Source organism: Dermacentor variabilis, chromosome 6 (genome assembly GCF_050947875.1).
Source record: "Dermacentor variabilis isolate Ectoservices chromosome 6, ASM5094787v1, whole genome shotgun sequence".
Classification (NCBI taxonomy): Eukaryota; Metazoa; Arthropoda; class Arachnida; order Ixodida; family Ixodidae; genus Dermacentor; species Dermacentor variabilis.
In genome coordinates, this window is record NC_134573.1 from 92,993,092 (window position 1) to 93,014,130 (window position 21,039).

The following is a 21,039-nucleotide window of genomic DNA, read 5'->3' on the forward strand; positions in this document are numbered from 1 at the left end:
GGTGCATTCAGCTTCATCGTAACATCGCCTTTCACTGTAACCTCATGGTTCCCTGTAACATCACGGCTCCTTGTAACGTCACCCTCAAGGCCTCGAAAACGAAAATGAAGATTAGGATGAATATGCCTGTTTGAATCGCCACAGTGACACTCCAGTGAAGACTATTATTAAGCACTGCTTGTGTAAAAGTACTTTCTATTTTATGAAAGAGACTTCTAGATCATGGGAAAGGGTAGAGTGCACAGAAACAAGAACAACTCATGTGCACAAATTTGTAGCTTGTGACTTAATTATATGCGGAATTATTCGGCAGTTTCTCAACGTTGTATGCATGCGGCTCAATTAGTCATTCGTTACTATCACACCAAAATCGAATCACCCTAAATTGGCGTATGTTGAGTTCGGATCCGTAAGCTAATGGGCACATCGCTGTCACCACTAGCGTGCTGCTTCATCGCTGTCGTCCATGCCAATGAACCAGACAGAAAGAGAGAGAGAGGGATCTTTATTAGAAAAACAGAGAATTTTGCCGGCACGTATATAACCGCTGGCATGCTGCTCTGTATAGGGATGGGGAATGCGATTAAAAGATTCCAGAAGAGAGTGGGAGAAAAAGAGGATAAAAATAAATATGAAATGTCCGAGTGAACCTGATACTAATATTTACAGGTGACATGGCGGGTAAATTTAGGCTTTTCTATATGAAGTGTGCAATATTTAAAGTTTTACTATTAGACCAATTTCCGTCAGGTATTTGAAAAATAAATCCAAAACCCGTCGCTCTTTTGAAGGGCCGGGCGTTGGACCTAATATGCTCGCAAACGTTAACAGTCCGCGGCAAATCATGTCCATTTGGTGCTCAAGAATTGTCTCTCGTCGCGGTACGCGGCGCATTCTAGTAATATATGATCAATTGTCTCTAAGTTGCGACAGTTCTAACAGTATGGGTTAGTGGTAAGCCCTATGCGGCACAGATAATTGTTCGTGTATGCCACGTTCAGTCGAAGACGATGGTACAAGGTCTCTAAGTGTCGAGGAAGTGGTCGTGGAATTTTCGGCGTCATTTCTGCGTCAATGTAACGCATGAAGTTATTTTGGTGAAGCTGCAGGTTCCAGATGCGGTCTTTTTCTTAATAGGCATATTTTTTGCCATGTTTGAAGCGTGAGCTTTTGTAAAAAATGTTGGTTTCAACTTGCGGTATTGGAGTACATTTCTGGCAGCTTCATCCGCTCTTTCATTTCACGAATCCGGCATGGCCAGGTATCCACTGGAACTTTATGCAATGCCCAGCAATCTTAGCCCAATGAACCAGCGCAAAACTGTTCCGTTATGTTGCGTTGCGGTAAAGCACATCAAGAATTTTTTTTATCATATGGCGGTACTACGTAGCCGAAATTTACGTAGGTTGGCTCGTGCTAGATCCGCCCCTTTTACACGTTCCCGCTATTCCCCTGGGCATATTGTGCCAGATGTTAATGGCTTCCCTTAGATTCACATTAAGCCACGTCAGAACCACCCGCAAATTTCGAGTGCCTACGCTGTCAATAGCACGTGCGAGTACGGCCCACCTTTTGTAATGGAGATGAATGAGACGCACGCACTGCAAGTTATGGTGCGTAGCTCGAGTTAGAGGATGTATTGCTCGCGCGAACGCAATCATCTGGCACGCATTCGTAGCCCCATGCAGTTTCTTCTCTTGCTCAGGTGTACGCAACGTTGTGGATTTTCAGTGTACGATACTAAGAGAAAGAAAAAAAGCTGTGAAAAGGAAACATCAATGCTCTCACCAAAAATTTTACACATCTTGAACTTAGCGTGGTGAAATCTGCCTTGGATGATATCTGGTATAGCCTCTATTGATTGTTGGATATGTATATCGAACATGTTTTCCCACCATGCTGCAAGTCGATGTTCAGCGCTCAGTGCATCCTCTTTTAACCATGGGCTTCTGTAAGAAACGCATTGGCGCGTAATTTTATACGATTATGTTACCCCTGAGCCCGAAAAAAGCTAACTTAAAACAAGCGTTAGTAAGAGAACAACGGAACACCTTTTATACCTGAAAGGCGATTTTTGAAAGAAACAAATTGCTGCGTAAGTAAATTTAAATGCGCATACATGGTATGTATAGTGTAAGAGGCTTCTTTTTCTCACTGTCACTATAGTAAGTGGCTTGGCTTTCCAGAAAGAAATTTAGAAATAATAAAAGAAGAACGAAAAGAAGCGATGGCAGAGTGTTCGTCTAACAAAAGCATTAGGGAGATGATTGCCCAGCTGGAGATGCACGAGAACTGATTTCCCGGTTACTCTTCTCTCTATTACGAGGACGCGCGAGCTCAGATTCCTCCGTGAGTCGTGCTTCCGGCAAGAAGACAGGCTCCTGTCATGCGAGCTAGGAGGCTAGGAGGCTGCAGAGTAGCGCGCAGTCTAGTCGTCGGCGCTCGACGCTACAATATCTCACTCTTTAGGGTCACCACACATGCCCGACAGCGGGAGCGCAAGGAAAGAGTGAACGTCATACTGAAGAAGGCCAGCTGTCCGTGTGGCTTGGGGCACGCCTGTCGACGCTGTTATCATGCGGCTGTTATAGCGCTGTCACCTTCATTGCCAGCGGTGGCAATTAGCATAAAATGTACCGCATTCCACTGACTGTAGACAGCACCACGTCGCCCGAAGGCAAAATGGAGTGAAACTGGAAAAATAAACGCACTGCTTCAAATCTACTGTCTGGTTGACAACGATGACTGGGTTGATTGTGATCAAAATTTTGTCCTTGGTTAGTGTATTTCGCAATTCGCACATTACCTACAAAGTCTGCTTTCTTAGTCTAAGTCGATAATTTGGCGTCTTATTGAGCGTGATTTCCAAAACCACACATTGGTTCCAATATTACGGTGAGTCTGTCTGCCCCCTCCACAATATAATTTGGGATAGATTTATTTTTAAGTCTGGGACGTAAGCTGGCTTGGAGGTATGGAAGTTTCGTTGGGCTTCTCAATTGCTCACTATACCAAAGATAATATTATAAGGGAATCTCTTTTCAAATGGCAGTTATCAGGAAAGAAGCACTAATCTATTTCTTTAATAACAGCTGGCTTCTGAAAACACCTCCTTTTGAAATATTTTCGTTACTGCAGTATGTACAGAGTTCACAATGTGTCTCTATTACGTGTCTTATTCTCTATGATGTCAATTAACGCTAAACCAAACCAAACAAAAAAATACGGGATCAGTTAAAGGTACGAATGAGAGTGCGAATTTTGGGATTGACGGCGTATACATGCTGTGGGTAGTATATATAAGTGCCATTCGTTGTTTCAGTGAGTGATGTCAAAGAAACCAGAGCTTGAACCAACCCGTTTCTTGTGTTAGTCCCTATGAGGCTGCATATAAGCAGATTCGTCATGTGATTGCTAGTTCGCGTCAGCAGCACCAGGAGCCCTCAGCAGAAGCCACGGTAAGGAAAGTCGGAGAAGAGTCACTGGTTGTGATTTCCGCACGAACTGACTCCGAATGATCCGTAGACTCAACACCACTGACTGAGTGCACATACTAAGAAACATGAGTTGACATGAGCGATAACGCAACCACAGTCATTCGAATGATAAGTGTAGCAGTTTTGCATTGAAATTGAAGTATACTGACTTTATTTTTGGTCATGATTGCAGCCTCAGATCTACAAAATATAGATTTATTACTTCGCAAGCAATAAGAGATTTGTACGATTTAATAGATTTTGCGCACCATTCAGATGCTTTTATTTGGTATGGGTCGCTTGAGATTATAACGAAATCAAATTCGCGCTTTGTCCTATCTGACCATGGCGAGTAGATGTGTACCTCAACGGCGGCCGAAGTTGATCGTCGTCGCATCTATAAATAATAGAAGTTAAAAACAATTATGGGGTTTTACGTGCCAAAACTACTTTCTGATTATGAGGCACGCCGTAGTAGGGGCACTCCGGAAATTTTGACCACCTGGGGTTCTTTAACGTGCGCCTAAATCTAAGCACACGGGTGTTTTCGCATTTCGCTCCCATCGAAATGCAGCCGGCTTTGCCGGGATTCGATCCCCCGACCACATGCGCAGCAGCCCAACGCCATAGCCACTGAGCAACCACGGCGGTTCATAGAAGTTTGACACTGTTGGCAAAAATACAGATTATATCGTGTTACTTAAGACGGGACCATAATGTGTATACTTTTTGCAAGTATTTCACGGTGGTTCAAAGGCAACTGCATTAAGTATAGGTTAACACATATTAGCCGCATTAAATTCCTCCCCAGATTCGTAATCACACAAATCACTGATGAATTCCACGTCAACTGCGATAAAAGCTCAGAAATGGCTAATGAATTTCTGCGCCGTCCGCTCGACGTGTTTCACACGTCAAGCGTCTTAGACGTAATTTTGTAATTTTGTGTCGAAGGCGTTAATGTAATTTAAAATATTTGCAATAAATGTTTACGTATAGGCTGAACATTAGTGAAACAACATTGAAAGCGTACCAAAAAGCATTCCCATGAGAGACACTGTAATCGAAACCACATATGGCCTACTCGTTAACATGCACGAGAATTACCAGACAATCTTGATTTATTTCTCCAGAACCTTCATTCTTATATAAAATGTCGAGTCGGTTACCAAACTAAAAGCTAGTAATTTCCTTTAACAGCTTTAACTACGATTCTGGTAAGGAAACTTAGCTCTGATGTCAGTAGATTCACCTATTCTCCATGGGCGCTGACGCATACGACCAGCACATGTAGTCAGTTTTGAGCCATTAAAAGGGAGCGGTTGTACTGGCCTATATTACCCCATGAACTTAGTGGGGCCCATTTTGTTTACGAGGCACAATTGCATTGTCAAAATATAATTAGACCATTTCTTGCATAAATTGTAGTATAAACACGGACGCCAAGAAAAAAAAACACCAAGGACCGCATCACCACACAGTTTAGTGTTAGTCATAACACCTTCAAGTAATATTTGATGCCTGACAGCAGCATTCGATTGCGCGTTATCAAGGGCACCGCACGGAGAGGAATAAACTACAATGGGGAAGAACGCATTGCGCAATACAGTGATCGGGTTGCTATTTGTGACACCTTTCTGAGACCAATGTAGGTGCCTTACCTATATATATATATATATATATATATATATATATATATATATATATATATATATATATATATATATATATATATATATATATATATATATAACTCAAGAGAAAGTTCTGTAGGGCCGGTGCATAGGTAGTTGAACAGACGAAGGAACACACGAAAACTGCATTTCTAATATTTTAACGTTTGGGCCGTGGCACAGCCTTCGTCAGAATATATATATATATATATATATATATATATATATATATATATATATATATATATATATATATATATATATATACAAAGTCATACCCTTTAAAGGACCTCTGAACAACTGTCATTGTTTTCGACATTTCACAACAAACATGCGAATCGCGTAGTTAGCGTCCTGAATCTCATCGCCTGCAAGTGCGGCATCGCAATTCATGGCGTGGGACTGCCAAAAAAACAAGCAACCTCGTGTCTCCCTCCCGGTATTCCCGGTACTGCCTTCGCACGTCATGATCTCTATGGGCTGGTCCAGGTGACGTCACCAGGGGTAAAAGCTTTCGAGTGGTCCGTCGTCGAGGAGTGACAGCGCCAACTTGACACAGAGCCCACTGCGTGTTCCGAGAATGGAGGGGCGCTCCCCCAGTGTGTACCTGTGAATCTCTCGTTAAGCTTCCATTCAGTGAGTTTCCCTCGGATGAAGATCGGGGGTGGACAACGGAGAAGTCCTTCTTCCGACGTGCGGACACGACCGCTAGCTTTCGCTGCAATGGGTACCGTAGGTAAGGGTGTGTGGCAAGGGTGTGAGAATGTCAGTGAAGGGGAAGCATAAGAAGAGCGAGAAACAGGGGTGATCGTGTTTCTGTTCATCAAACGCCTGCAGCTTTTAGGAACACTGCAACATTTCAAAATATTTAGCAGCTATGATTCCATAGTGGTCTAATACACATCCGTTGCTGTTAACTAATTTTATGAGCTCACAGTGGTGCAGGCACTCTTTAAGAGCACATTTTGTGCCGGTGCGCACTTATGTGCTTAGATAAGTAAACAAGCTTATGAAACTGTATTTGCAGAATGTACACTCTGCACATATGTGCGTCACTATACAGCATATTGTTACGGTGGAAAAGAGGACAAAGTCGTCGGCGGTAAAGACGAGGAAGGGGCAACAGCCTCTCGGGGTTCTGAGCTGCTGTATATATACGCATCGTGTAAATACATCGTGTCAATAGCTTATGACTATTAACCAATCATGACAGAAATTATAGTTTATGAAATTATCCCGTTAAAACCGCCATTACATCACATCGTAGAGGACGGATAGAACGATTTACTATCTCTCAGTAACTAGCCTGCGGAACTTGTCAATTAAGAGCTTAGTAGAGGCAGTACTCACTACGTTCGAATTGTCGAAGACAATAAACAGCTGATCAAGAGGTATTAGGCGTGTTAGTCAGTAAATGCACCTTTCATTAACGTTTTACTTTTTAATTAAGACTGTTTCATTTTGTTGCTCACTGAATGGTCCCCTGGATATTTTGTTTCTTATCATACCACGAACACAGCCGTGGAGAACAACTCATCTTGCTTCACAAGTACGACATGTGGTGTCCTCAAGGGAAGCATTATCGGTCCGTTATTATTCGATATTTTTATTAATTACTTAACATCTAAGTTCACATCAACCTTACAATTGCTCGCTAACGACTGTGTTAATGTATCACAATATTTCCTGCTCTACTAACAACCTCCCGCTTCAGTAGGATCTTGATGAAGTTACCAAGTGTTGTTCTCCTAGGCAAATGGTTCCTAACGCTGATAAATGTAAAATAAATAGATTAAGCTGGAAACCGAAGATATCCTGCGTTCACCTACTCGCTCAATAACAACCTGTTATGTGATGCGGCATTTCGGTGCACAATAAGTTGGACGAACATAATGAAGGAAATGAGGAACATTAAATTTAATACAGAAATGCTCCAATGGTGAAAAAAAATGTCCTTCAACGGCTTTAAAAAAAAACTTTACCAGATGCGACTTTGTGCTTGCAATAAGGAACCTATAAAGCGTTTTCTAACCGTAAAATGCTTTCAGCTCCCGTTTTCGGCGATTTTCGAGGGACCTTGAGCCAAAAGCCAGAGCCTTCATCATTCAAGCGAGCACATCCGGGTAACCAGTCAAAACATTAAAAAATGCGGTCTCTGCCCCCTCCCCCCTCCTCAACATTTGTACAGGACAGCATTACATACGCCAGTTACTGCCCAAGCAAGTTGCGAAAAATATTGCTTCCGAGTTCTTCCTAAAGTTTGTGCGCAATATCACTCAAGCTGTAAATTCTAGTGCGCTGAAATTTAATTTGTCATTTCCAGCAGCGACGTTAGAAAGACAGATACAGGACTCCACACACTTCATTTTCATCATTTAGCGCCAGCGGTGAGTGGGTTCCGAGACGCGGGTTTTGCGTCGCCTTGAGAGACGGCGCCACCCCTCGTGGCGAACTCCTTCAGGTGCTTCTACCCGCTGCGGCGGTTTGGCGGTTACTTCATTGCGCTGCTGATCACGAAGTCGCGGGATCAAATCCTGGCCGCGGCAGTCGCATTTTGATGGAGCCGATGTGCAAAAAATCCCCTATCCCGTGCATTTGGGAGCAAGCGAAAGGTGAAAGGTGATCAAAATTAATCCGGAGTCCCCCACTACGACGTGCCTCATAATCAAAGCCTGGTCTTGGCAGGCAAAACCCCAGAATTCAATTACTTCTTCCAGTTGGGCAGCGTGATCTGTCTTGCTGACATCTTTCGCTGCCTGTCGTGCGGCCTTTAGCCGGTTTTCTTCTTTTAGCCGGGCAGTGTCTATATGAAATAGTGCACACTATGGCGTCCTGCGGTGTTGTGCGGTGTGGTGTGGCGGGGCATGCCGTTACGAACACGCACTACACCCATATTAAGGTTTTGGCTAGTATCATCTCGAACCAACCTGCTTTGCCGGTTGCCACTTCATGTGTACATTTACTCTCAATTGCGGGAGAACCAGGAATTTCTTTTCGCAGCTTTTTGCCTATTTATGTGTGTGTGCATTGTATGTTTTGTCTTTGTTTTAGCGCTGAGGTTACGTTGCCTTCTTTCTTCTTTGGTTATATTGTCCCGCCTTGAATCTATCGTTTGATCATGCATATAGGCTTCTTACCTTTTTTCTTTGCTGCCTGCAAGAGCGTTCCTCGCTGAAGTTCACATAAACGTCTGCTTTTGATCTTAAGGTACTTACGAAATTTATTCATTATGCGCAAACAAAGTGTACAGATTGAGTAGTCATAATTTGCAAGATGTCGTCATGCTCTAAAGCCACAATTTCAGCAGCGTGATTTAGCTGTGAATGAGCAGAAATAACGCCAGAAACCCACTGCCCCCGTTCCCAGTAAAAATAAGATATCTAGAAATTAATCCTAACACGTTCGAGTTGTACGCGTCCTCGAATGGTTAGTGGAATGATTTATAAAAGAGGGTACCAGCGTTAACACTGGAACATTTTGCGCCTACACACGGATTTTGGTGGCCCACAAAAAAAAAAAGGAATGAGCTACCTTTCAGTTTCTCAATAACCAACTGAAGTCACTCTCACAGATTTAAGTTATTACAAAAGTTCGGGTATTTCTCAACACTGTCATTGGTCGAAGTCAAGCGCAGAAAGGACGGCACAATTGATATCTATGCCACAACACTAAGAAGACTACGTGGTCTGTAAGTATAAAGAGTGTTAACAAAATCAGCTCTCACGAGCCCCGATATTGGTTCATAAGCTCAAGCATATCCATGTACACCATATCTGCGGCGTGCATTCCAAGTGCAAAATCGTAATGCGTGAAGAGCTTGTCCGGCACTTGATAGCTCCGGATGACGTTGGGCAGCTCCCCCTCGAGCCTTGCAACGTCTTTCGGTACAGCGTAGACGTCCCCCTCGCTATGGTAAAGAGCCACTGGAACTTTAACATTACATAAGACATAGCTTGGGGGTACCTCCTGCGAACGAAAAACAACCATAATCACTCGTGTGGGCCGCTACATTATGCGAAACTAAGTGCGGGTCTAGATAGAAGAATGATACGCGTACACCTCTGATTTCCTTAAAAGAAAGATTGTTTTTCGTTATCGCATTCACTGCCTTGAAAAAAAAAGTGGCATTAAAAATGCGTCCGAGATCGAACATTGCCTTACAACCACGATTTGATAAGTCGATTTTATCGTAACATGAGGCCAAGTGGTATCGTCAAGAAAAAGTAAAAGTTTTAATCTCACCTGTGACAGAGACCTTTGCTCCGGCAATTGCTTAAAAGTTAAACGTCGGATATTTCTACACACGTACCCACTGTTGTTATCAAAATACGAGAGCTATGAAGCCAGCGAGCACTGTGAGCATTATGCTATCCGCGTAGAATAGTGTCCTACAACGAGCAAGTATTTCTAGCCGATTAAAGCTACTGCCGCAATCTCTCGCAATAATTGTCTTCCTTGCCTTAAACCTACCGGAGCTGCTCTCCGTACACCTTTCTACTATAAGCGCGAAGAATGCCATTTGATGCCGTTTTGTTTATGTTGTATACATATCCTTTGCGGCAAATAACGCGGATAAACAAAAATAATATTTTGTGTACTGCATGCGGGCATTTGCACTAATGAATACTATGGTTGTTTTTTTGCTCCAAACAGAGGCCATGCAACTACCATGCTCGAATGAGATGAGCTTGAGAAAGCTAACCCTACTTTCAATACGCATATGTGGGCGTGGTAAGCGGAAGTGTTACCGCAATTAAATAAAGTTTTATCACGTAGGAACAAATCTGCAGGTAACATGTGGATCAATTGCCAGCACAGGCGAAATTGCCTCTTACCGGTATGACGGGAAAAAAATCTGATGACTTCACTAATAGACACATGCACTGCAGACCAAGACACTGGACTTTTAATACTCTCACGTGAAGAGTTATGACGTTTGAAATGAGTGAAGCGAGTTTTACTTGTACTAGGTCAGTTTTTCTGACAATATTTATTTCTCTCTAACTAGTAGTTGCACTGCAAACACCTTCCGTTGCCTGCTAAGTGTAACTGGTGCTTTGTGTGTGTGTGCGTGTGTGCGTATGTGTGTGTGTGTTTGTGTGTGCGCGCGCGTGTGTGCGTGTGTGTGTGCGCGTGTGTGTGTGTGTGTGCGTGTGCGTGTGTGTGTGTGTGTGTGCGCGCGTGTGTGTGGCGCAAAATTTTTAAACAGATTAATAACTTGGCGCTATTGTTTTTGCCATTGCTCCTCATTCTTCGTGTTTGTTTGTTTGTTTGCGCATTTCTACAACGCAATGCATATGTAAGCACCGCGTTTCTTTTTCTATTTCGATGAAAATGCACTTACTGATCCATATTTCTTTAGGTTTTTAGCAACACCATGGTTAAATTTTCGAAAGCAGTTGCAGCGAACCAGCTGAAACGAGAAATAAATCAAATTTCATCAGTGCTTGAGGTCAGCACAGGGAAAAGACAAGCTACAGCACTAAACCGCCTGCTCTCTGCCACTTTTGTACAAAGAACGGTCTTTCAGTAGAATTCAGCAAATTTTAGCGTTAAATACGATGATAGTGCGCCATTTATTTATATAGCAGATACAGTTATCGTGAATCTGACATTAGGTAAATATCGACAATTTGCAGTTGCTTTACATAAAAAGGACAAGGCAACACTTATATTGTTGCAAATGAACTTCCATTTCCATCACTTTTCCGTTTTGTACACTTCTCAAAAAAGAATATTGCAACAATTTGGCTACCTGTGGCTCCGTTTCAGTTTAGTTGACGGACAAACACTTTTCCCTTAAAATCTTCTGGTCTGATTTCTATTTTTTCATTTCCTATATTCTCATGTATTTATGTTTTCATATGCGCACATAGTTTCTTTTTACATAGTAATGCTAAGGTAAACATTCTATACATTCATTCCCAACCATGTCTGCAGTGTAACCAAGCTATGGCTTTAATAATCTGCAATTTATGCCATGAATGAGTCCTTTTTTGAATGAATAGTGGTGGCATGTGTGGCGCACACGTCAACATCGAATCTCTCACCTTCTGCGCGATATCGTCTTAGCCATCTGACACGGCGCACCGCCACCAGTGCGCGCTTCGTGGCTCGTACAATAAACAGCACATCTGCGCCATCGATGACACACTTGCATCTGCATTCTTCACGCCACACGACACAGCGGCCGAGGTTTCGCGCACAACGATGCCCGCAATGGCATCGCAAACGCACCTCTACACGCTACTGCCTGCCTCACCGTATCACCACTGCGCTCCATTATGTCGTCAAGACGAGCGTGCCTGAGTGTGGCCGAGCTTGGGCTGCCATAGACGCCTTCTTACATCGCCACGCTGTTGGACTGCTTACAATGCACGGCCCTGTGCATGCGACTGTGTGTGCGTGCGCTGCTTTTATTATGCATTTCTTCCCTGTGCCTCGACCAATTCGGACCAACACATCGCAGGTTGGGCGTGCTCGTGGGCACAGCGTCTCTGTCGCGCCCCTTTCCCGCTACGGTGCACTGATATCCGCCCTGCCTGTGCCTTTGTAGCCGTCCCTGATTTCCATCCCACCTATGGTTTTGACTGTCCATAAATACTTGTTCGCTCACCACCAGTATAAGTACGCTCCATTGCCTTCACTAGGACATTATATATGCGGGAGAAGGCGTGGAATTTATAGTGTCGTCTTCATCACTGCAGTTTATCATCACGCTCAACCATTATCAGCGCCGTTCATGTCACGTGGCTCGTATCATGACAGAGAGAAAGAGAGAGGGAGAAAGATAACTTTTAGATGACTCCTAGTCGGAGTCATCGGTAGCGCTCGCGTTTCCAGCGATCGGCAGATATTAGCACCGTTCGTTTTATGGTGATTGATATGTACCATGAGGAGTGGCATAGGACATCTGGGAGCGCCGGGGCTGGACAAATCCAGACTTTCCACGAGTTCGAATAGCAAGGTGCGATTAGAAAACGGCCCATCATGTGAGGCGAACAGAGGGCTCGAGAGCTGCACTTATTCATGTGCAGATCATTGAGATACTTTTTATGTATCTTATACACTCGGCCATCTTACATTTGTCCCATGGGATCGATTCTGAGTGGCGTCATTCCACAAGCGTCCTTGTTTGCACACGCCGTATGGCTGATGCTTCTGCCCGCTAATAACACTGAAAAGGCGATGGGAGGGTGTTTGTAGAGTCAGAACCTCCTTTCAACCATGTGCATGGTTGTTTGCGCAGCATGGCGCAGAACATATACGGACAATAGATCTGTGGCCACTGTACAGGGCCACCCGGTATGTTTGCTTCTCGAGCTAAGGCATGAGAACGCCCATTACCCTTTATATCCTGGTGGTCTAGAAAGCACAGTATGGTTATAGAATTGAGGGAAATGCTTGCGGTAAGTGCAGCTCGAATATCAAGGAAAGTATTGAGCGCAGATGCACCTAATGCACCCTGACTTCCCGTACTGATAATGACACTCGGTGGTATGTGCTTCTAAGTGTCGACATCAGTAACATGCGCGTCGCGAGTTGCGAGAAAAAAAAATTTGCTCTCGATTTCGACTGGTCTGGACGTCGTGGCTACCACTCCCCTCGTCGCTTAGGTCTTCCCGATTTAATGCGAGAACGATGGCTCTCCCCGTCCGCTGCCACACATCGCGCCTTACATCAGCTATAAAGAAAACCTTTATGAATGCGAATTGCAAGGTATTGTTGACGATTCTAGGAATGTTTCGCTTGAACTGACGAGTTTCGCGCGAATTTCTTTAGCGCATTTCATCGGTATGACGAAAACCTAAGACGCTGAATCCACTGTTAAAAACATTTACATCTCCGAACTCATTCCTGTGGTATAAGCAAAGCTGGACGATGAAGGATTTCCACTGATCGATCAAATGCTGCGTAGCATTATAAGTACAAGAACAATATGCGCTTTCCTTGTAGCATACCTGGACGTTCGGAAAGTAAGTTTCATAATTTTTTTAAAGGTGGTAGACCAGGTGAAACAAACAATCGCCATAAGAATCCGCGCCAGTTGCTTGTTCAACGACAGAAAAAGCGTCAACGCTCTGCATGCGCAGAGCGCCGAGGGTTTTGGAGTGCAACTCACGATGGCAGACAGGCGTGTGCTAACAACGTAGTCGCCAGGGGAAGTGCACTCTGTTATCCGTTATGGATTGGCACGTGGGGACTTGTGTGTCCGTCACCCATGAACACCTACAGATCGTGTAGGGTGAATAGGTGACGTCCCAGGCCTTGCATTACAGGGCACCGAGTTGTATCTGAGTGGATTCTCCAAATGATTCACGCTACGACAATATCTCAATGTCCGTGGCAAATGCGTGGAAAAATTGTGCAACAATGTGCAGTTGCTACTGTCTTGGTGTATCCTTTCTTGCAATAAAATTTGTGTGTGAAAATAAATCACTAAACTTACTTTCGGAACGTCGCTCGTATATTTCCGAATACAACTGCTAGAGCAAATAAATTCAATGAACTAGAACTCCCATTATGTTTCTGGGTGCGTTGTGAGCGCGTCTCCTCAGTAAACATGGCCTGAGTTTGGGTTGATATCTCAACGAGCATGAAGTCGGATCCTGAACGGCTTCCCCAAGGTGTGCTTTAGAAAAATTAAGACTGGTATAGAGAAATAAAACGTAAAATAAATACTGAAGCAAGGGCATGTGATTACTATATGTATGTGTATGACATTTCACATAAACGTACAGTTCGATTCTCTACGGGGAACAGTATACAGCAAGTAGAATTACAGCAAGTAGTCTGTTTCCTACACTTCACCCCCTTCCCCCAGAACGAAGTGTGACGCTTTTGCTGCTCTTATTTCAAGCTGCCTGTTCAGTTTTCTTTAATTTTACTCAAGGCAATACAACAGGTGTTACGCTGGCTCAGACGTTTTCTGAACGCTTTTTCATGTTATTCATTCGAGCAGACTTAGGCTAATAAAGATAATGATGGAAGCTTACCTGTGCGAAATGGTAGATGTTATCCGCAGATGTACCTGAAGGACTGTGGGCAGCGTACACAGCCAATCTTGTCTGGGTGTAGAAGGGACGCAGCCACATGTTAGCAGCAAGCACAGACACTTTATAATGGGAATGTCGCACCGCGTTTTAGGAAAGCAAAGTAGATGATCCTCCTGGTGCCTTATCTTCATTATTCCACAATGCTCATAATATTTGAAATTGCATGAAAATTAGATTATAAGGAGAATGCTTTACCTCTGAAGCTGCTAGGGTGATACATAGGAATCGCAATATTATTTTCTGGTCATCCACTGTGCCGAAATTGATCATGTCTGTTGTAATTAAAAGAAATGAGAATCTATTGCATGTAGGTAGCATATCTTCTAGGCGGTGAACTTCTTTAAAGAAATGCTACAAATTACAAACTTGAAAAAAGACAACTAATAAACATCAGGCATCAAGTTTGTAATGCTCTCATTCAGCATTAAACAAATATACTACCGTTATGTAAACGGCACCTGTTGAGACATCTAAGTCGGTCGCAATTGAGCTTTCATACTCCGCTTTCCAAAAGCAGTTTTTCAGTGTGACCCAGTTTCTACGCTTCAGGTGTTCTAACTGATGCAGTTTACATAATTACAAAAAGTGTCTTTGTGAATTCTTACGGACTTTTGCATTTCCAGCTTCTATATTGTTTTTTGTTAGCATGCCAATATTTGGTCGTTTTTGCGAAATCTATGGAGGCGTAATTAAACTTTAGCTTCTAGCAGCCGGCAGAATTGAGTTTTTCCATCCTAGTAAAACAAATTTCGCTCACGATGGGGCAAACAGTTGTTTAAAGGTAGCATTGAATGTTACATATGTATTTGAAGAAGAAATTCCGACTTTATTGTCAGACCAAAGCTTCCTCTTAGCTACAGAATAGCGGGAACCTATAGGGGACAAGCGCGCGACGGGTTTCGCCGTGAAATGACTCCGAAAGACGAAGATGGTCTTAACGCTTCTATGTAACCAAACAGCGTGGGAATCCGGTTGCCCGAGTAATTATTGGCATTGGGCAAAGTTATGCTTGTGAAGAAGATGCTGGTAGAGCGAAGCTGCAAACGTTTTGAAAGCCCTGAGGAAATGTTCCCTATATGTAGTCAATGCTGTCTTGAACATATCTTGCATAAGCATGTCCTGCATGTCTTGAAATGTCGAATAACATATCGCTCCCTCTCTCCAGCGGCTCCCAAGGGAAACATTATTTTGTTCCATTGTATGACGTCATAGATCTGGTGAAAGCATGAATCAGTATGAGCCTTCGAATATAAGATGAAGAAGCCCAGGAACCTGGGCGCAGGAGAAGAGGAGAATGAAGTCAGAATAAACGTAGACAAGATGGACGCCAGTTCCACAGCAATCATTTACGTCTATTGAGTCCTTTAACTATCACTCGTAAAATCCAGAACGTCAACTTAAACCTTGTCGCATTAAATAAAATGGTGCATGAATACTTGGTTCTACACTCTTGAAGCTTGTTTAGCGCAAACAAAAAAGAAAACACGTGTAAGTGATCTGGCTTGGGAATGTCGTGGTTCTAGGATATCCTAACGTGGTGAACTAATTCGACTATCTCTACGCTTTCTCGCAGTTGTAAGAAATGCATAATTTGTTGAAGAATACGATCATCTATCAATAAGTCGAGTGCTTTACAGTCACGCCATTCGCAATAACCCGTTGCTGTTACAGCACCGTTCTTACAGCGAAGCTGTATATGGTTAGGGTTCCGTGTATTTTTGTACTCCGTCAACAAAAACGATCATCATCAATGGCTCATACCCCCGTAAACAAGCAAAAAGTGTAATTGGTATTAGCCACGTAAGGCAGAGGCTACAAGCATTTGGCGAAATGAAGCGAACAGTGCTTACATTCTTTGCGACCACGCATACAACATAGAGAACAGCATGACGAAAACTATCATCATCACTGACTCGTACTCCCTTAACAGAGCAAAAAATGCAATACATGATAACCCTTTAAGGCCGAGGCTACAAGCACTCAGGAAAGGGCAGCGAATAGTGCATGCCTTTTTTGCAATCACACATGCAACGTACAGAATTGCATACGTTTCGAAAGCAAGCTAAAGAAAGCCTCTGAACCACGTAAGCAATTATAAGACGCTCGTAATGGCGATACAAAGTTCGTAGCGTTCGCTGCAAACGTTTCCAGGTAAAGATTACTGTTGCGCAAGCTGCCGCGCTGACGCCAGTCTTTGATTTGGGATGTGACGTCCCTGGCCTTTCGTACATAAAATACCTAGCTTAGCAATTGATTTCAACGTTGTTGCAGCACTGCATGGGTAGCGGTGGCTGTCAAAATTACGATTGCTCTCGTTCCTACCATTAATATAACATAGCACTACTGCCTTTACTCTAAAGCCAGAAGGCATTGCATCCAACCCTCAGAATTTGTAGCAGCGGTCAGTGGTGGTCCACCTTCACAGAGCGGAATAGCTCATGAATTGTATTATTCAGCCCTATAGACACGATTCCAGTTGTTTGTGGCTGGTTGAAATGAAGATGGCATAGGCAGCACTGCCGCGATTGCATAAAGATAGCCCTTCCGAATACCAGGCAACCATTCCAAATGGTCGCCTTTGGATTCCCAGAAATAGCCTTAGTGCTTGTTCTATTATGGAGGACACAGTTTCCTAACATTTCGTGTGCACGTCCTGTCTCTGTCTGTGCGTTTAATTGCTACGATAAAAAGCATATTACCTCAGTCACAAATATGTAAGCCGGCTACTAACGCCTAATCACATTCTGTCCCAACATGTTTTCAGTTGCTTATTACTTGACATCTTGAAAACAGCGAGAACAGTGAGAACTTGTTGATGTTCATTCATGTATGTTATTAGCAAGCTACTAAATTGTTAAATCTCAAAAATTGTACTGAATGTGACTTTTGTTTGCAGTAGCCCTTTACTGGGGGCCGAGAATCTGAAATTCGGCGGCATCAGATGCTGAAAAGCGGGCATGCCAACTAACGCTCTTGCTACTCTATTATTGTGTTGCATTACAGCGCGAGTAGATTTGAAGATTTTGTCATTCCACCCGTGGACAAAAAGCCGATTGTGTGCGCTCTTGACAGCGGCTGGTCGGTTTGGCATGATAACGACACATTGTCCGCGCAGACATTAGGCCGTTCGGCGCAAAATGGCGTAAGCGTCAATCAAACACCCTCTATGGATGATTACGTGCATACGACAATACAAGGAGGATTCATTGACCATGCGTGCGTACGTGGTGTGCATGACCTGAAAGCACTACAGCACGTGTCATAGTTCAGTAACCAGAAACGCGTACTCAGTATGGTAGGAAGACAGATGTAGAAGAAGAAACACCAAGTGGAAGGTGCACACAAGAGGGAGAAGAATGTAAAATACAATACAAGATCACTGTATGTATGTATGTATGTATGTATGTATGTATGTATGTATGTATGTATGTATGTATGTATGTATGTATGTATGTATGTATGTATGTATGTATGTATGTATGTATGTATGTATGTATGTATGTATGTATGTATGTATGTATGTATGTATGTATGTATGTATGCAAACAACACTCTTCTGACAACGGTGTACTAAAGAGCCGCAATAGCAGCCCGAAGAAGCCGGATATAAAGCTTTGTATATTTTAGATAATTTCAGTTAAGTGAGCATGGGCTATTTTTTGTTTTCTTCTCGGTTCATCCATGCTGAAAAATTAGACACGACTGGTTTAATTAATTGCGCGTAAATGGGAGATAGCCTTAAATATTTCATTTGTTTGGTGTTCTTGCTAACTTTAAACTTTTGTGCCCCTTCAGGTAATAAAATAATCCCGGAAAGGTTCTCTTTACCGCAATGCCAAACTGCATTATACTTAAAGGGGTGGGATAGTTACAAATATTCCTGCATTTGTTCTTTTCTTAAACGTTTTGCCAATTTTTGAGGAAAAGAACACACTGGAGATGTTAGGCTCTCGAATAGCACGTGCTGCCTTCCTATCCGTTGAGTCCGGACATTGTACGTATGGTTAAATGCCTGACTGAGCCGGTTATGAAGGAGCTGCGAGCTGCTGTTTCGTTTACTCAGCACGCATTTTGTTTCTTTTGTCTTTCACATGGTACCTACTCTACACGTAACTCGATTTCTTCAATTGAACTTATCGTGCGATCTTAACAACTCGTGTATGTTCCGTGATTCATAAAACTGTTAATCCTTAAACGTTATACGCACTTGTTGCAGATGCAACTTTAAAAAAATTAAGCCCATAACTTTACTACTGTCATCGGCGTTGCTATTTTGGTACCTTTGAAATGCATCGTCAAGTGAAAGCTAATCTGCTGTAGCCGATAAACATTTCAAGAATGAATGACGTAAAAGTAAAATAACACTACATGCAGAGTGAAGATGCCAAGAGAAAACATGTAACTGTGCACTAATTCCTGCAGCTTACTCTGTTATGTGCATGTTTTGAGCATTTTTTTTTCATTCTGGATTTTACTTCAATGACCCTAGCTGTCTAGTGCGAGTTTACTACGCAATTTCCTTGTTTTCTTAGTGACTCAATGCTTACCACATTTAGTTGGTACAAGTCAACGCCGTTTACAAGTTCCAGGAAAAATAAACATATTGAGACTGTGAAGGTTCCACCACAGATCTTGATGGCTGCGGCTGTTGATTGGGGTGTGCGAACAGCGAAGCTTCCTCCCATGTACAACCATACAAACGCCTGCAAAAAGGCAACACAGAACGGGACGCTACACTAAAGCATCCTTTAGGCGCAACGTTGCGGCATCCATCGCTGTGACTAAGATGCAATAATGTGTGCTTGACAAATTCGATAGTGACACTGTTAAAACGATTTCGCAGTCTTTTTAGAACCGTTTATGCTATGATGGCTAATACTTGTAACCCATTTCTCACAATCAGCAAGACCTTATTTTCATTTTGAATGCACTGCAAGGTAATACAGCTCATCCTCGTGGAATGCTCGAGGACGAGCTGTATTGTGGTTTGCTCTCCGTTCCCTACAAACACCACTGTATTAAATCCGGTGTCGCACGCCCACAATTTATCAGCATTCCACGAGGATGAGCTGTATTGTGGTTTGCTCTCCGTTCCCTACAAACCCCACTGTATTAAATCCGGTGTCGCACGCCCACAATTTATCAGCAGCATCGCTAGTTCTTTCACGCAAGATTTTTCGGCCAGCTGCGGAAGGTAGAGCGCTTCTTTATTTTCCATGCAGAACCTATTAACCTGAGCGCGACGGTGCGTCCGTTTCAGTAGGCTGTGTTTACAGTCATATGCACTGCGAGCCCTTCGCGTCTCTTGCATTGTCACAACCCTGGCACACGCAGGCCTTGCACGCAATAAGCAGGAGGGTAGCGACGGTGACAAAACACGCGCCACGAGGGTCCATGTAATTGTTATCCCAATAGAACATCACATTTGTAGAGATTCATGCTAACGTAGCACAGGGTCTGAAAACACTTATCTAAACATGATCGTGTGGTGCAATGACAAATGCTGTCCTACTGTCTTTTGTTGTAACGTGGTTAGCACAAGGCTTATGACGAAAATATAGCCGCTTTATTATGCAGGGTGTTTCCCGTAAGCAGAACTAAAGATTTTTTTTAAAAAGTGGTTAGCCGCAGCTGAATGAAACCAAAGGCACATGGTTTGCAGTCATGTGGTGCTCCTTGGAGTATTTTTTTTTAAATTCCGCCTAATTAGGTAGTGAACTAGTAATAATTATGTAAAATATTTATTATTCACTTTAGGGCCAAGTGCGTTTCGTAGCGCTGTATAAGGGGTTCTGAAAGAACCTATCAGATTTTTGTATGGCCGCTGAATAAAACCAGCGGCATATACGTTGGTTTCATTCAGCAGCGGCTAACCACATTATAAAATCCTTGGTACATGTTGCCTGGAGCACCCTGTATATAGGCCCATAAATGAACATGCCTTGCGTTAGCTAATAGCTACTTCAAGCTTCTTTAACATAGAGAGATTTATAAAAGCACCTGAGAATATATCTCGAGTGCTTCGTTGTAAATATGGCCTTGATTGCGAAACACAGAAAAGTATCTTTCTTTAGTTGGGCTAGAACCACATGAGCAAGAAGGAAGGCGTGGTTGAAACAATCGCAAAGCACCGATTATGTTTTCCTTAAAAGGTAGATGATTTTATGGGCAGCACCCATTTCAATCACCAGCTGGCAGTGCACAAAGAAATTAGCGTAAAGAAAAACAAAAGGAAACACATTACTGAAAACATGCAAAACCACTAACTGGTTTTTCTTGTCAGCCAATTTGTCACATGTGCTCATTAGATAAACACTCTCGATCTCGTCTATGCAATAGACGGTTGAACCTCATACTTTGGATTCAACCGCCCCCCTCATACGACCAGCTTTAATTTCTTCTGGAAAAAAAATTTTCATCTATACGGTGTCTGAATTGACAGAATGTTCTGCGGTAACATTTTAGGCTACAATTGTATTTTTATTTCAATTAGCAGCCAATCTGGTGGCTATGAAATGTCGTTACACCGACTTACCCGAAAGACTTCGGCGAATGGCACAAACGCATGGGAAATTGCTTTCAAGTGTCCTAGATAGACGATGGGAGCCATGGCAAGAAATAGGCTTATCTGCGACAAAATGTTCGTAACTTTAAATTGGCAGTGTAATATTTTACGAATAATATGCCTAATTTTACACTAAAAACGAGCAGTTCGAGACCAATGCGACACGTACTAGCAGAAATAACCCACAAACAGACAAGTTTGGCATCGTTATAAGCTGAAATGTGAAATCACTTACTGTACCATAGAAATATGAATTTATGAAGCCTAAA

The 21,039-nt window shown here is 42.9% G+C and overlaps 1 protein-coding gene across 1 annotated transcript; it reads right to left on the reverse strand.

The window, feature by feature from the left end:
* Positions 1-8,696: 8,696 nt before the first annotated feature.
* LOC142586214 (lipase member N-like) lies at positions 8,697-14,244 on the reverse strand. The gene is made up of 3 exons (XM_075697465.1): positions 14,146-14,244; positions 10,494-10,562; positions 8,697-9,115 (listed from the first exon to the last, which is right to left on the reverse strand). The coding sequence occupies exons 1-3, from the start codon at positions 14,242-14,244 to the stop codon at positions 8,870-8,872; spliced, it is 414 nt and encodes a 137-aa protein (XP_075553580.1). The 3' UTR covers positions 8,697-8,869.
* Positions 14,245-21,039: the final 6,795 nt, after the last annotated feature.

Excerpts from the sequence above, each read along its gene's own strand:
- LOC142586214 (XM_075697465.1), bottom strand. The coding sequence starts at position 14,244 with ATGTGGCTGCGTCCCTTCTACACCCAGACAAGATTGGCTGTGTACGCT. Across the intron at positions 10,563-14,145 it reads ACATCTACCATTTCGCACAG|CTGGTTCGCTGCAACTGCTT; the intron begins GTAAGCTTCCAT and ends TTCTCGTTTCAG. Across the intron at positions 9,116-10,493 it reads ACCTAAAGAAATATGGATCA|GAGGTACCCCCAAGCTATGT; the intron begins GTAAGTGCATTT and ends TTTCGTTCGCAG.